General features: G+C 38.0%; 1 protein-coding gene across 2 annotated transcripts in view; it reads right to left on the bottom strand.

The window, feature by feature from the left end:
• CUL5 (cullin 5) overlaps positions 1–16,634 on the bottom strand; it is a 134,460-nt gene that overhangs the window by 10,003 nt on the left and 107,823 nt on the right. For both annotated transcript variants that reach the window (XM_062196962.1, XM_062196961.1), the window contains exons 12-17: positions 7,503–7,635; positions 6,563–6,694; positions 2,364–2,487; positions 1,873–2,048; positions 1,281–1,442; positions 422–540 (exon numbers count right to left, since the gene is read on the bottom strand). In XM_062196962.1, the coding sequence (XP_062052946.1) occupies positions 422–540; positions 1,281–1,442; positions 1,873–2,048; positions 2,364–2,487; positions 6,563–6,694; positions 7,503–7,635 (846 nt within the window). The remainder of the gene's footprint in view (positions 1–421; positions 541–1,280; positions 1,443–1,872; positions 2,049–2,363; positions 2,488–6,562; positions 6,695–7,502; positions 7,636–16,634) is intronic.

Here is a 16,634-nt window from a genome sequence, read left to right as displayed (position 1 = left end):
GGCTAATTCTCCGCCTTGTGGCGCTGGCACAAGGGTTCTAGTCCCAGTCGGGGCACCTGATTCTGTCCCGGTTGCCCCTCTTCCAGGCTAGCTCTCTGCTGTGGCCCGGGAGTGCAGTGGAGGATGGCCCAAGTGCTTGGGCCCTGCACCCCATGGCAGACCAGGAGAAGCACCTGGCTCCTGCTTCGGATCAACGCGGTGCGCTGGTCATAGCGCGCCGGCCACGGCAGCCATTGGAGAGTGAACCAACGGCAAAGGAAGACCTTTCTCTCTGTCTCTCTCTCTCACTGTCCACTCTGCCTGTGAAAAAATAAAAAAATAAACCTTATAAAAATATCATATAAAGAAAAATAATTTACTAAAAACAAAGCATCATAATTTAAATTTTTTTTTATTTTGGATCATCTAACATAAGCCTTACATTAAACTGAACTCCTGGTTCACTGAGAACAGGGTACCTTCTGTAAAGTCTTTGGGTGAGTTGACTTGAGGTTCATACAGTAACACTTGTCGTTTGAGCTTTGGGAAAGCTACTAAAGACTGTAAAGAAGAAAGAGAAAATAATTAGCATCTATAAACCATATGAAATACTGAAATCAATTTTACAACAAAATCAACACAAGTGAGAAGGGATTATGAATACAAATTCAGAATTTAAACTTTTATTTGGCACTCCACAAAGATAACAATGTAAATGACAACTAGGAAAGACAGAAGGTAGAGAAGAGTTGGCTGAGAGGAAGCAGTAACTGCTGTCTTTACAGAAAGACAAGAAATTAGGATTGGTCATATATTACCATAGCGAACACCACATGCTAGTTATAAACCAGTTGTTTCCTCCATATTTGGTAACTTATTTTGAAACTTAATGTCTATAGAACTGGCATAAAATGTAGTTATGAACAAGTGACTAACGAGTACATTCTATAATTCCACAAAAGCATCAAAGCTTTTTTAAATGTTAGATTGTCATCATAAAATCTTGCACCACACTCTCAGAATTAAGTACATGTCTTTTTTCATAGCTAACATTTAAATGCTAACTCAGTGTTTCTCTTCTGCCAATTTTTTTTTTTTTTTTGAGGGGGAAGGGAGTCTTTCTTTGGGTTGGTAACTGGCCTATTTTCAACTTCTTTTTTCTATAAATACCTCACTAGTTTCTTTTGCTTGGTTAAAAGTCACTTTGAGAGTATCATGAATTAATTTTAAGTGGCCAATCACACTTTCGCTGCTATGTAAGAGGATACACTTTTAAAAACAAAAAATATAAAGACACCAACCCATAAAGTCCTTCTAAGCTCAGCATCAGGGAGTTCAGTTGCAAGTTTGAGATTTTCAAAGCTGATTTTCTCTCTGGGTCTTTGGTTCCATGCAAACAATACAGCCAGCTGAAACGTGGTCACCTCCAAATCATATTGACCTACTTCATTCTTAAATGTTATCTAAAACAGATAAAATAATTTTTAATAAATCAGAATTTCTTTCTATTATCATTATCTAATACCTGTTCCATGAGATTGCTTACAAAAAAGATTATTGTTTTCTAAAACCCACTCTTCTAATTTTCCCATTAGCAAAAGGGGCCATGTGACTGAATTCTGTTCAATGTGATACAAGAGAAAAAGGATGGAAGAGACTTCTGGAAGTTACCCATAGGAAGATAGATATAGTGAGGATATCTGATTCTGTAGGCAATACCTTAAACATAACAACCAGAAGCCCATGTCCCTAACGGCTTCACGGAACAGATGCTTATTCCTATTCAAACTTTTTTCATATGAGCAAGTCAAAAATCTATTTTGTTTAAGTAACTCTTATTTGCAGTCCTGCTACTTGTACTCAAACTAGAAGCTTAATATACTATCTACTTACAATTCCATTTGACATGAGATGATGCCAATGCAATTTTCTACCACTATGATTTTTTTTGTAGAATTCTTCTACTTCAGGTATCAAATCCTCCAGTTCAGTAGGAAGTGAGACAAAGACCTTCTCAGAGCTTCTTGACCAGGCACCAGCATTCAAAATTTTTATATTAACTGAATCAGCTATAGGCAAGAATATCAGAAAATACAAAATAAAAGCAAACAATCTTGACAATGGCTAAACTTCAACATAGAAGAGGGTAAGCTTTCGTGAAAAATAAACAGAACTAAAGATTCCATTGAAAGTGTCCTTTTGTTTCAAAGTAAGCACCTGTAAATATAATATTCTACTTTGACAGTGGTCTCCAAGGAACACAGACTTTATAACATCTTTGAATTTATTACTGCTAACATTTATTGTCAATTTACTAGAAAACAAAGACATTCTTTGTTAATAATGTTTTAAAATATATGTAATATGTAATTACAAAATAATACCTGGTAAAGCCAGTTTATTATTTTTGTGCATTTCTTTAAAAGCTTGATTCAAATCTTCAGATACTTTTATGTCTTGAAACATTCTAGCAAGTTTGTTTACATAATCTGCTGGCATACCAACTTCCTACAAAAACCGAAAACAGAACAGATAAGTATATTATAAATAAATATTTATGTATATATACATTCATGCACACACATGCATTCATATATTGCTAGGCAAAGTTTTGAAACTAAGTCTTAGGTACTTTAAGTTTTTCCATCTTTTCTTTCTTTATCAGAATGTGTAATTCCAAGTAAAGTTTAATTTTAGTCTAGCAGTGTAACATCTACTAAATTTGATTCTTTGAAACTAAATATGATAGCAGGCAATCCTGCTTTTGAATAACTGCAGTATGAATTTCAATTACTACAATACATAAAATAACACAAGTACTTCAACAACACAGTTTAAGTTTCAGTTGTCACTATATAATAAATGTGATTATATAAAGCTCAAATTCCATTTCTAGCTTCTTAATCCACAAACTACAAAAATAACAGAAGCACAGTAAGATCAGTGACCAATCATAATACTTCATTAAAAATCTACTAATCATGTTTATTCAGTTCACTACAGACAGCAAAGTGTGGTTTTGTTGCATCCCTGTCTTCTAGTGATAAATCCACATGACATTTAAAAAAATGGATAATCAAAAGAGGTAACCAACAAAGTTGGCAAGAGTATACAAAAATGAATGGAAAGTGACAATGCTGAACATGAGAACAAAATAGAAAAATAAAGAGAGTTACAGAAGAAAACTAACTGTGGTCATCATTTTGCTACTGCCAACATTGAGGACTCTTGAGATATGTGGGCATAGAAACTTTGTGAAGGCAAATCATCAACATAAATGAAAAAAGTACAAAGTGAAAAAACAGTAAGATATCCCAGAGGAAATGACACTGCCAAAAAGTTAACAGTAAAGGAACTATAAATATTTCATACACTGAAATCCTGGGGCAGGGGGAAGAGGTGACCTGACAACTTTTCAAAGCATAAAAAAGATGATCGCTTTTTCCTTTTCTTTTTTAATGTGTTTTTTCTTTATCTTCCCAAACAAGATTTATTTATTTATTTAAAAGGTAAGGTTTCAGAGAGAGAAGGAGAGACAGAGAGAGAGAGATGTTACAACTTCTAGTTCACTCCCCAAATGGCCTCAACAGCCAGACCTGGGGCCAAAGCCAGGAACCAGGAACTCCCCATCCTGGTCTCCCACAAGAGTGACAGGAGTCCAGGTACTTGGGTCACCTTCTGTTTCTTTCCTAGGTGTATTAGCAGGAAGCTAGATTGGAAGTGGAGCAGCCATGACTTGAACCAGTGCTCACAGGGGATGCCAGCATCCCAGGTGGTAGTCTAATCACTGTGCTACAATGCCGGCCCCGCACTATTTAAGTCACATGACAAGAAGGCAACCCTCTTCACTGTATAACAGTTTGCTGCGATATATAATTCACTTAATTGTAAATTCAACCCTTTACAGTATACAACTTGGCGGATTTTTAGTATATTCATAAGAGTTGTGCAACCATCACTATTATCTAATTGCAGAAAATTTTCATCCCTCTATAAAGAAACTCCATGTTTATTTACAATCATTCTACAGTTCATCTCCCTGTCCCAGCTCCTGGAAACCATAAATCTACTTTCTGTGTATTTCCCTGTTTTGGACATTTCATATTAGTGGATTCACAAGATACACGGTCTTCAGTGACTGGCTTCTGGCATTTAAGCATTATAACTGTTTTAAATTTATCCATACTGTAACATGTAATAGTACTTCATTCATATTTTTATTGCCAAATAATATTCCATTGGAGGAATAAGCCATTTTGTTTATTCATTAATTCACAGTTATTTTGGGTTGTTTTCACAATTTGGCTATAGTAAACAGTGCTGCCATGAATACAGGTATACAAATTTTGTCATGGACAAATGTTTTCATTTCTCGAGTGGAATGGATCAACTCTCCATTTAACCTTCCAAGGAAATGTCAGTTTTCCAAAGTGGCTACACCATCTCATATAGCTTCACTTAGCAACTCATGAGAATTACAACTTCTCCTCTTCCTAAAAACATTTGTTATTGACTTAAAAAAATTTTTTTAATTGAAAGAGGGGGAAATAAAGTAAGAGAGAGAGAGAGTATGAGAAAGAGTAAGAGAGAGCGAGAGCGAGAGCGAGAGAGAGCACTTTCATCAGTTGGTTCACTTTCTGAAATGCCCAAAACGGCTCAAGGTTGAATCCAGAAGCTGGGAACTCAATCCTAATCTCCTATGTAGTTGGCGGAGCCCAACTAGTTGGAACATCACTGTTGTCTCCCAGAGTGCATTAGCAGGGAGCTGGAATCGGGAGCCAGAGCCTGAAATAGTACCCTGGCACGACGATACGGGACCCAGGTGTCTTAGGTGGCTTCTTTTCAGCCTGACTGCTAGGCCAAATGCCAACCCCTGTATATTTTAGCTATCCTAGTATAAAGTAAAGTGATATCTCCTTGTGGTCTAGATGTGCATTTCGCTAAGGAATAAGCACACTATGTAGGTGTTTATTGACCATTTATTTACCTTCTGTGAAGAAAGGTCTATTTTAATTCTTTGTCTATTTTTGACTGAGTCATCATTTTATTGTTGTGTTATAATAGTTCTTTGGTTATTCTAGATAAAACATCTGACTTAAGAATTACAAATATTCCCTTATTCTTTTAAAAGAAGATTTATTTAATTAATTTGAAATGCAGAACTATAGGGAGAAAATGAGACAGTGAAACAGAGAGTGTGAGTGATCTTCCATCCACTGGTTCACTACCCAAATAGCCTCATGAGCCTAGGCCAGATTAGGTGGAAGCCAGGAGTCAGGAACTCCATATGGGTTTCCCACATGGGTGTTAGGGACCCAAGTATGTGGGTGCCTTCCCAAAGGCATTAACTGGGAGCTGGATCAGAAGTGGATTGGGACTTGAACTAGCATTCCCATGTGAGATGCCAGTGTTTTAAGTAGTGGCTTAATCCACTGTGCCACAATGCCAGTCTCTATATCCCTAGTCTCGATCTATTTTTTTACTAAGAAATTAAACACTTAAATTCTCTAAGTTTTTTGCTTTTAAACTATAGTATATTAAATTTATTCTTTTCACTATTTCCTTTTCTTATATATTTATAACATTAAGACTTTTAAATGTTTTGAGAAGAATTTTTAAATGTCACAAAGCAAGGCCGGCGCCGTGGCTTAACAGGCTAATCCTCCACCTTGCGGCGCCGGCACACCGGGTTCTAGTCCCGGTTGGGGCACCGGATTCTATCCCGGTTGCCCCTCTTCCAGGCCAGCTCTCTACTATGGCCCGGGAGTGCAGTGGAGGATGGCCCAAGTGCTTGAGCCCTGCACCCGCATGGGAGACCAGGAGAAGTACCTGGCTCCTGGCTTCGGATCAGCGAGATGCGCCGGCCGCAGCGGCCATTGGAGGGTGAACCAACGGCAAAAGGGAAGACCTTTCTCTCTGTCTCTCTCTCTCACTCTCCACTCTGCCTGTCAAAAAAAAAAAAAAAAAAAGTCACAAAGCAATCAGTTTTCCCGTTGGGCATAATTTATCTGGCATAATAATCTCTACCATCTCGCACTGCCATGCAAGGCAAGTTTATGTGCAATTTAAAAAAAAGTGTGTGTGCATGTGGAGAGAGAAGAGAGCAAAAGTGGGAAAGGGAATTCATTTTAATAAAACTCAAATTCTATGAAAATGCACAGAGGAACAGACTCAAAACATTTTATATGATAATTTAGTTACAATCAGCATCAATTACCACAAATAAGGCATCATTAAAGGTTCTTTTGGCTACATACATTTATTTGTATTTTTACAAGCATCTCCAGTTATACATTTATTACTAAATAGACCTTACAAAGGAAGTGATTTGTCCTACAACCTTTAAAGTCATTTGAAACAAAGTCAGTAGAAACAAAGCAAGAGCAAAGATGCTTTACTAAAAGTCTTTATTAAGAAAATTCACTTTATTAAATATCCTTTTATTTTATATAATTGATGCTATATTATAAAATGTTCTCTATTTCTTTGATGTTAATGTTATCACCAAAATGTATGACCAAAGCACAAGTACGAATCACATGCTATATTAGAAAACCAAATATTTTTTTAAAAAGTTACTTACTCTTAGCCATTCTACCATATTTTCTTCAATTTCACTATCGGCAGAGATGTCTAATATAAGACGTCGTGTCAAATGAGCTTTGTGATACCTCATAAAAACGTCTTTGTTTTGTACATATTTAAGTACCAAGAGCTGTATGGAAAACAAAGTTACTTTCAATTCTTCTATACTTTTAGATCTCTCTCATTTAGACCTTTCTATGTCCAACTGCCAAAATCAGAAATTTATTGGAGCATATATGCACAGAGGTCTACTATATTACCCATCTCTGAAAAATAACCAGTACTGGTAACATTACTTTACTATTTAAAAGTAAGCAAATTTAAGACCTTACCCAAATAAGCTTTTAGTCACTATAATAACAAATTATTTAGATTTGATATAAATGTGGCAATACTTCACATGAAAATCAACAGTTCTTTTCCAATTTTCTCTCACATATTTTCTTTACTTTTTCCTGACAATAATCATCTTTCTGATGTTTTTGTCTACTATTTCTTTCCTCTTTGTATTCTCAGGCTTATAACATTTCAATAACAACTGGGGTACAAAAATATAAGCAAGTTACTCTCTACCTACTTTCATTTGTCCCTAGCTTGTCTGTCAAAAAGAAAGAGTGAAGAACCAACAATCTTTGAACTATTCCACATATCAGCTCCACCCCCACCCCTTCTTGTCCTTTAACAGGAGCTAGAATTTAATTGCCTGAAAAGAATAAAAAATAGAGAAGAATTAAATGGTATTTCCCTTTCAGGCAGCTGTAATATAAAAAATTTTAGGTAGAAAAAAAAACTGCCCTGTAGAGGTCATGTACCATAACACTTTTTAACAGTGGCTTACAGATATATATTTTTTGATTCTATCACAGAAAGTTTCAAAAGCAAAATGCAAATTCAAAAAAAGGTAATTTAAAGTTTTTAAATACAAGATATCTATATACCACTTCTTTAAGCTTTGCTTCAATCTCTTCAGAAGTTAGTTTTTTGCTTAATGGTGTTTTTCTTAGCAACATGTCACAGTAATTGGCAAGCAGTTCAGGGCATTTTGATTCAGGCTGAGTTTTTAATCCCACCCTAAAAAACAAATTAGAAACAATTGATGAAGAATGACTGGTATTTCCAAGTTTTTTTTTTCTAAAGCCAATTTTCCACAAACTATTTTTTTCTAAAGATGTACTTATTTATTTAAAAGGCAGAGAGAGAGAGGATAGAGAGGAGATGGGAGCAGGGTAGGGAGGAAGAGAAAGAGAGAGGTCTTCCATCTGATGGTTCACTCCCCAAATGGCTGCAATGGCTGGAGCTGAGCCGATTCGAAGCCAGAAGCCAGCTACCCAAGTAGGTAGCCGGAGCCCAAGTACTTGGGCCATACTCCACTGCTTTCCCAGGGACATCAACAGTAAGCCAAATAGAAAGCAGAGCAGCCAGGACTCGCACAGGCACTGCAATATGGGATGCCAGGGTTATAAGTGGCAGGTTAGCTTACTGTGCCACATGCTGGCCTCATGAACTAGTTTCTAAGGCTGAATAATCTGGTGTTCCAGCCCAATGTCTAGAGTTCAAAATTTAAGGAAGTATTCACTCTACATTCCCAAAGTGCCAACAGTTCACTTGCAAGGACCCTGAGAGGGAGAAACTCCTTAAATTTTGTACATCAGGTGTTTCTTTGCCTCATCTTAGTGCCAGCACTGCCAATGATCTTATTATTTTTAAAGCAGTAAGCATGCTAGCCAAGTTTAATGAAAACAGTATACATGATAGACCACACAGGCACCTCAGGAAAGAACTAAAAGCCTCTTTAAAAATTTTATTCCAACACCTGCTAACATGTTTTTAAAAACTGTAGTTCTTTGGATATTTTGTATGTTAACATTTGAAACTTTTTATTAGGGATAGCTATAGTGGTGCAGCTTGTGACACCAGCACCATATCAGAGTGCTTGGGTTTAAGTTCTATATGCTCCACTTTCAATCCAGCTTTTCTGCTAATGCACACTAGCAGGCAGCATATAATGGCTCAAGTGCTTGGGCCCCTGCTACCTACCTGTAGGATCCACATGAACTTCTTGGGGGGGGGGGGGGGGGGGTTACAATTCTTACTTCACTCTCTGGATGTATCCAATTTAACCTTCACTCCATAGTGATGTGGTGTCTACAATTATCTACTTTAAACAAATTCTTAATTAAGAATTTGGATCTCTACTTCACTTCCCTGACAAAATTTAAAAATCAGTACATTGTAGTTTCATGCTTGAAAGTCTTGCTAATTCTCTAGATAACTTATGTAAATCAATTAAATGTAACATTTAAAAATTTCATGTGCCTTTAAAATTTGAGTTATTTTCCAAAGACTGAAGTATCCAAATATAAGTATACAAATTATCAACACAATGTAATTATGCTGCGTGCACATACTCATATATAAAACATACACATATGTAAAATTTTACTGGATGAGTTTTCTCAATGTGGTGGATGAAAATCCTATTTTCCATTATTCCAATTATGAATACCAGAATTAGCATCAGTTCTTTCAGTACTTTTTTTTCTTTTTAAGATTTATTTATTTATTTGAAAGTTAGAGTTACAAAGAGGCAGAGGCGGGGGGTGGGGGGGGGCAGTGGCTTTCCCCGGAATGCCACAGCGCCGGCCCCCTTTCACTACTTTTTAAAATATATATATATTTATGTCTTTGCCCTGAGAAATCTTAGATAAGTAAGTGGGTGGGACTACCTTCTGATGTCACTAAATTCTTTGAGCACTTCCTGAATCATTTTGCTTAAAAACAAAACCATACTCATCTAATGTTAAAAATTATTTTAACAATGAATATTTTAAATTATTTTTAAAAGTTAATTTTCATCTTTTTTGGAAGGCAGAGAGAGACAAGACAGATGGAAAGAGACAGAAATCTCCCATCTGCCAGCTCACTCCCCAAACTCCCAAAAGCCTGCACTGGACCATAATGAAGTCAGGGGCCTGGAACTCTACCATATGAGTGGCAGGGCCTCATTATCTGCCACCTCTGAGGCTGCATTAACAGGAAGCTGAAATCAGGAGCAGAGCCAAGACTTGAACCCACATCTTCCAACACAGCATGTGGGTATCTCAATCAATGTCTTAACTGCAAGGCCAAATATCTGCACCAGTTCATTCAAAGTGTACAATTCAATGTTTTTAAAGTCATATAATCATCACCATAATCAAATTTTAGAACATTTTCATTTCTCCTGAAGTAAAAATTGAAACTTCATTCTCCAACTATTCCTCCCTTCCAGCCCCTAGCAAAAACCAGTGTCTTTTTGTCTGTGAATTTACTGGTTCTGGACATCTCTAAATGTTTATCTCATAATATGTAGTTTTGTGTGACTTACTCCTTTTACTTAGCATAATGTTTCCAAAATTCATCCACATCATAGCATGTATGTCAGTAATTCTTTCTCTTTTTCAAAATACATCTTTATTTTGGTAAAAAAATTATCTTGACCATTTTTAAGGATAAGCTTATTTGCATTAATTTCATTTACAATGTTGTGTAGATATCACTGTTTTATTTCCAGAATGCTGTCATTATCTCAAGAGAAACGTTATATCCATTAAGCAATAATGTCCCATCTTCCTTACCCTCAGGTTCCTGGTAACTTCTTTTTAAAAAATTCTTTCCTTTCAGGAATTCATTCTTTCTCTCTACCTACCTACCTACTACCTACCTCTTTCAAAAGGCAGAGTGCCAGAGAGAGAGGGCAAGACAAAGAGAGAGATCTTTGATCAGATGGTTCATTCCACAAATGTCCTCAACAACCTGGAGTAGGCCAAGCTGAAGCCAGGAGTCCTGAACACTAATTGAGTCTCCCTCCCATGTGGATGGCAGGAACCCAAGTACTTGGGCCATCATTTCCTGTTCCCACTAGCAGGATGCTGAACTTCAAGTAGGGCAGCCAGGACTCAAACTGGCAATCCAAAATAGGATGTGGGTGTTACCAACAAGTGACTTTGGCTGTTATCACAATGCTTACCCTGCCTGGTAACATTTATTCCACTTTAGTCTCAATAGATTTGACTATTCTAGATATCTCACACAAGTGTATTCATACAAAACATGTCCTTTTATTTCTATCTTATCTGACTCAGCATTGTGTTTTCAAATTTCACTTATATAGACATCTTCTTTTTCTTACATTAGAATTCCTTTTATGGCTGCATAAGAGTTCACTGTATGAGTACACTACTTTGTGCTTATCTATTCACAGACATTTGAGATGTTTTTACTTTGGGGCCACTAAGAATAATGCTTCTCGGGGGCCGGCGCAGAAGTGTAGCAGGTAAAACTGCCGCTTGCAGTGCCAGCATCCTATATGGGCGCCGACTCGAGTCCCAGCTGCTCCTCTTCCAACCCAGTTCTCGGCTATGCTCAACTATGGCCTGGGAAAGCAGTAAAAGATGATCCAAGTCCTTGGGCCCCTGCAATCATGTGGGAGACCTGGGGGAAGCTCTTGGCTCCTGATCGGCCCAGCAGTGGATGGAGGACCTCTCTCTCTCTGCCTTTCAAATAAATAATCTTAAAAAAAAAAAAAAGCTGTAACAGACACGGTGACTGCTTTTTTTTTGAAAAGAGTAATGCTTGTCTGCTACGATCAGTTTTATAAAAATTTTTGAATGATTGCATATTTTCATTTCTTTTGTATACATGCCTAAGATTAGAACTATTGGGGCACATGGCAACTCTATTTAACTTCTAGAGAAACAAGCTGCTTACAAAGCAGCTACACCACCAATTTTCCTACATTCCTACCAACACTTGTTATATCTGCCCCCGCGCCGTGGCTCACTTGGTTAATCCTTTGCCTGCGGCACCGGCATCCCATATGGGCTCCAGGTTCTAGTCCTGGTTGCTCCTCTTCCAGTCCAGCTCTCTGCCATGGCCTGGGAGGGCAGTGGAGGATGGCCCAAGTGCTTGGGCCCCTGCACCCGCATGGGAGACCAGGAAGAAACTCCTGGCTCCTGGCTTCGGAACGGCGTAGCTCCGGCCATTGCAGCCATCTGGGAAGTGAACCAATGGAAGGAAGACCTTTCTCTCTGTCTCTCTCTCTCACTGTCTATAACTCTACCTGTCAAATAAAAAAAAAATACTTATTTTAAAGGCATAGTTACAGAGAGGTAGATACAGAGATCTTCCATCTGTTGGTTCACTTCCCAAATGGTCGCGACAGCCAGGGCTGGGCCAGGCCTAAGCCAGGAGCCTGGAACTCCATCTGGGTCTCCTAAGTGGGTGGCAGGCACTCAGACCACCTTCCACTGCTTTCCCAGGTGCACTATCAGGAAGTTGGATTTGAAGCAGAGCAGGTGGGACATGAACTGGCACCCATACGGGATGCCAGCATCACAGATGGTGGCTTAACCCACTACACTTGCAACACAGGACTCCTGCTTTTTTTACTTTAACCAACCTAGCAAGTGTGAAGTAGTATCTCATTGTGGTTAAGCCATTAATCTTTTTTTTTTTTTAAAGATTTATTTATTTATTTGAAAGGCAGAGCCTCAGAGAGACAGACAGATCTTCCTTCTGCCTGTTCACTCCCCAAATGGCTGCAATGGCTAGGTCTGGGTCAGGCTGAAGCCAAGAGCCAGGAGCTCCTTCTGGGTCTCTCATGTGGGTGCAGGGGCCCAAGCACTTGGGCCATCTTCCATTGCTTTCCCAGATGCATAACCAGGGAGTTGGATCAGAAATGTAGCAGCCGGATCTAGAACTGGCACCCATATGGGATGCCAGCACTGCAGGTAGCAGCTTTACTCACTATGCCACAGCACCAGCCCCATGCCATTAATCTTAATTAAAGTCCTTATAGGCTACCTCTAATATCCAGATCACTGGAAAATTTGCTTCTAAATTTTCCTCTTGGGTGATTATTAGTTTCTCTGCCTTCACAAGTAATTTCATATTGATACTGGAAACATATGAAAGAACCACTAAGGCACAAGATGATGTCATCTTATATGAGGAGAAGATTGACCCTTTGAGATGACAACTGTAATCCTATTAGGAAACAAGAGCTGGTTCAATTTGAGCTGCAGGTTTAGTAAGAATCAGGTGACCTCTAATGAGCTGCTAAATCTAAAGAATGTTCCTCCTGGGCTTTCAATTGAGAGCCCAGGGACTTTTGTTACTCCAGTACAGTGAGACTACCAAAAACTCTACTGCCATTTAGTGGCCTTGCTCAGGCTGGGCCGAACCTAGATTGTCAGCTAATGCTTCTTTTCCTCAAGGATATTTAGTTACAAATCCTCAGCTAACTCCTGAACTTTTCTCCCATTTCTGTAACTTTCAATTCTTTTCTCATAGTTATATATGTGGCTCTCTGAAAACATTATAATCTAAATTTACCCAATTTTTCTAATTGTTTTCAATGGAGTCATTTGCCTACTATAAACTACGCAATTCCTCCTGAGAAGTGAGTCTACCAAATAATCCGAATGCAGTTTATCAGTCTGTTCTAGACTATCACCTCTCCGCCTCTATGAGCCATAACATCTATGCTCTGCTGCCTAGATCACTAATGGTACTCATCTCACTCCACAGAAATTTTCTACTTTAATCTGCGCCTACAGGAAGGAAATGGTGATCTCAGAATCAGAAAATAAATGAGAAACTCAACAATCTTAACTTTTGGGAATCCATTCTACAGACAGATTCATACATGTAAAATGACAAATGCACGATATTACTTTTTGTAGCAACAATGGTAACAGAAAAATATCAGTAACTATTTATGCAATAAGGGCCAGTTAAATAAACAATGGTACATCTATGAGACAGAATGTCAATCTACTATTAAGAATAAGATAACACGAAACCCCACAGCTAACACCACATTGACCAAAGACAGTGAACCCCCTAAAATCAGGAATAGACAAAACTGCCTGTATCCACACCTCCATTCATCAGTGTTCCACATATCTAGTCATAGCAATTAGGAAAGAAAATGAAAATTAAAAAAAAAATCCAAACTAGAAAGGAAGAAGTAAAAAAATTGTCTTTATTTATAGATAGCATGATTATTTATAATGAAGATCAGAAAAAAAACCACAAAAAAGCTACTGGAGCAAATATGAATTTAGGGAAAGTTGCAGGGAACAAAAGGAAGACAAAGAAATAATTTGTGATTTTATACACTAGCAACAAATAATCGAAAATAAAATTTTAAAAAATTCTGTCTATAATAGTATCAAAAGGGAAAAAAAATTGAGGGATTAATTTGATCAAGGAGATGAAAGACTTGCACATCAAAACTATCAAATGCTGCTCAAAGGAAGAAAATCCTAAATAAATAGAAAGGCATCAAATTTTCATGGATTGGGAAACATAACATTAAGATGCCAATGTTGGTACTGGCATTGTGGTTCAGCAGTTTAAGTCACTGCCTGCAATGCCATCATCCCAAATGGGTGCCAGTTCAAGTCCTGGCTACTCCACTTCCAATCCAGTTCCCAGCAGCAGACAGCCCAACTATTTGGACCCTTGCCACCCACATGGGGGACCTGAATGGAATTCCAGGTTCTTGGATTTGGCCTAGCTGCAGTGAACCAGCAGACACAAGATCTCTCTGTTAACTCTGCCTTTCAAGTGAATAAACTTTTTTTAAAAAAAGATGTCAATATTACTCAGCACAATATACAAAACCAATGAATTCCCTTATCAGGATTCCAATAGCATGATTTTTCATAGAAATGGAATGTTGACTCTCAAATTCAAATGGAATTAGAATGGAACTTGCCGGCGCCGTGGCTTAACAGGCTAATCCTCCACCTTGCGGCGCCGGCACACCGGGTTCTAGTCCCGGTTGGGGCACCGGATTCTATCCCGGTTGCCCCTCTTCCAGGCCAGCTCTCTGCTATGGCCCGGGAAGGCAGCGGAGGATGGCCCAAGTGCTTGGGCCCTGCACCCACATGGGAGACCAGGAGAAGCACCTGGCTCCTGGCTTCAGATCAGCAAGATGCGCTGGCCACAGCGGCCATTGGAGGGTGAACCAGCGGCAAAAAGGAAGACCTTTCTCTCTGTCTCTCTATCCACTCTGTAAAAAAAAAAAAAAAAAAAAAAAGGAAGGAACTCAAATAGCCAGAATGATTTTTAAAAAGAGCAAAATTGGAGCATTCATGTGTCTTAATGTTAAAGCTTCCTACAAAGGTACATCAGTCAGAACAACATGGTAGAGGGTATGTATTTGGCCTACCATCTAATACCCTTCTGGGGACATCTGTGTCCCATATCAGACTGCCTGTGTTCAATGTCCAGTTCTAGCTCCTGACTTTGCTTTCCTCCTGATGTAGACCTTGGGATGCAGTGGTGATGGTTCAAGTAATTGGGTTTCTACCACTCATGTGGAAGGCCTAAACTGAATTTTTGGGCCCTGGGCATTTGGAGAGTGAACCAATGGACAGTTTCTCTCTGTCTCAAATATTTTAAAAACATGTTTAAAAATAAATTCGAAATGGATGAATGATTTACATTTAAAAACCAAAACCCACAAAATTCTTAGAAGAAAACACAGGATAAATTTTCATGACTTGGATATAGAAATGGATTCTTAGATATGAAACCAGAAGCATAAGCAATGAAAGAAAAGTAGGTTGACATCATCAAAACTAAAAGGTTTTGGGGGCCAGTGCTGTGGCGTAGCAGGTAAAGCTGCCGCCTGCAGTGCTAGCATCCTATATGGGTCCTGGTTCGAGTTCAGGCTGTTCCACTTCTGATCCAGCTCTCTGCTATGGCCTTGGAAAGCAGTAGAAGATGGCCCAAGTCCTTAGGCCCCTGCACCCACATGAGAGACTCGGAAGAAGCTCCTGACTTTGGATTGGCGCAGCTCTGGCCACTGCGACCATTTGAGGAGTGAACCAGCAGATGGAAGATCTCTCTCTCTGCCTCTAACTTTGCTATTTAAATAAATTAATTAAAAAAAAAACTAAAAGGTTGTGTGCATCAAAGGACATTATCAAGAAAATGAAACAGCAATCTACAGAATGGGAGAATATATTTGCAAATCATGTACCTAGTAACAGAAAATATAAAGAATTCTTACAGCTCAACAACAAAAAGACAAGTCAATTTAAGAAATGGAAAAAGGACTCAAAAAAATTTCTCCAAAGAAAATATACATCTACAAACACATGACGAGATGCTCAAGATCATTAGTCATTAGGGAAATGTAAACAAACCATTTCACAACCTCTAGGACGGTTATCATCAAAATAATACAAAATAACAAGTGCTGGCAAGAATACAGAGAAACTGAAGTCTTGTACATTGCTGTAAGAATGTAAAATGGTTCATGCATTATGGAAAACATTATGGAGGTTTCTCAAAATGCTAAACATGGAATTTCCATATGACCCTACAATTCTACTAGGTATAAATCCAAGAGAAGTAAAACCAATTATTCAGGGAAGTACATGTATAGTCATGTTTATGTCAGCATTGTTCACAATAGTCAAAAGATGAAAAGAGCCCAAATGTCAATGTGATAAATTAATCAACAAACTATGGTATAACCACCCTCAACATATGTAAATATATACACACATATACATATACAGAAATGTATCTATTTTACCATACTATTCAGTCATAAGAAAGAATAAAGTACTGATGCATGAGACAACATGGATGAATTTTGAAAATATAAATAAATTATGTCAGAGATAAGTCACATATCATATGACTCATTTATATGAAATATCTATAATATATACAGCTACACAGACAGAATACTGACTGGTGGTTTCTAGGGGCTGGCAGGAGGGAGAAACTGCTTAAGAAGAAAGGGTTTCACATTGGCATGCTGGAAATGTCTTGGAAGTAGAAGTACTAGTTGTACAACACTGTAAATGCACTAAATGCCACAAAGTTGTTCACTTTAAAATGGTTGATTTCATGTTGTTTCAAGTTATCTCAATAAATTACAAAATAAAAAGAGCAAGGAAGAGCTTCAATTTGAGTAAGAGCAGAATGACTTGTGCTAGACCAATTCTCCTTTGGAAGACAATTACAAACTGTGGACAAAACATTTTAAATCACAAAAAATT

The sequence above is a fragment of the Lepus europaeus genome, chromosome 7 (genome assembly GCF_033115175.1).
Source record: "Lepus europaeus isolate LE1 chromosome 7, mLepTim1.pri, whole genome shotgun sequence".
Classification (NCBI taxonomy): Eukaryota; Metazoa; Chordata; class Mammalia; order Lagomorpha; family Leporidae; genus Lepus; species Lepus europaeus.
This window is presented reverse-complemented; position numbering and strand designations above follow the sequence as displayed.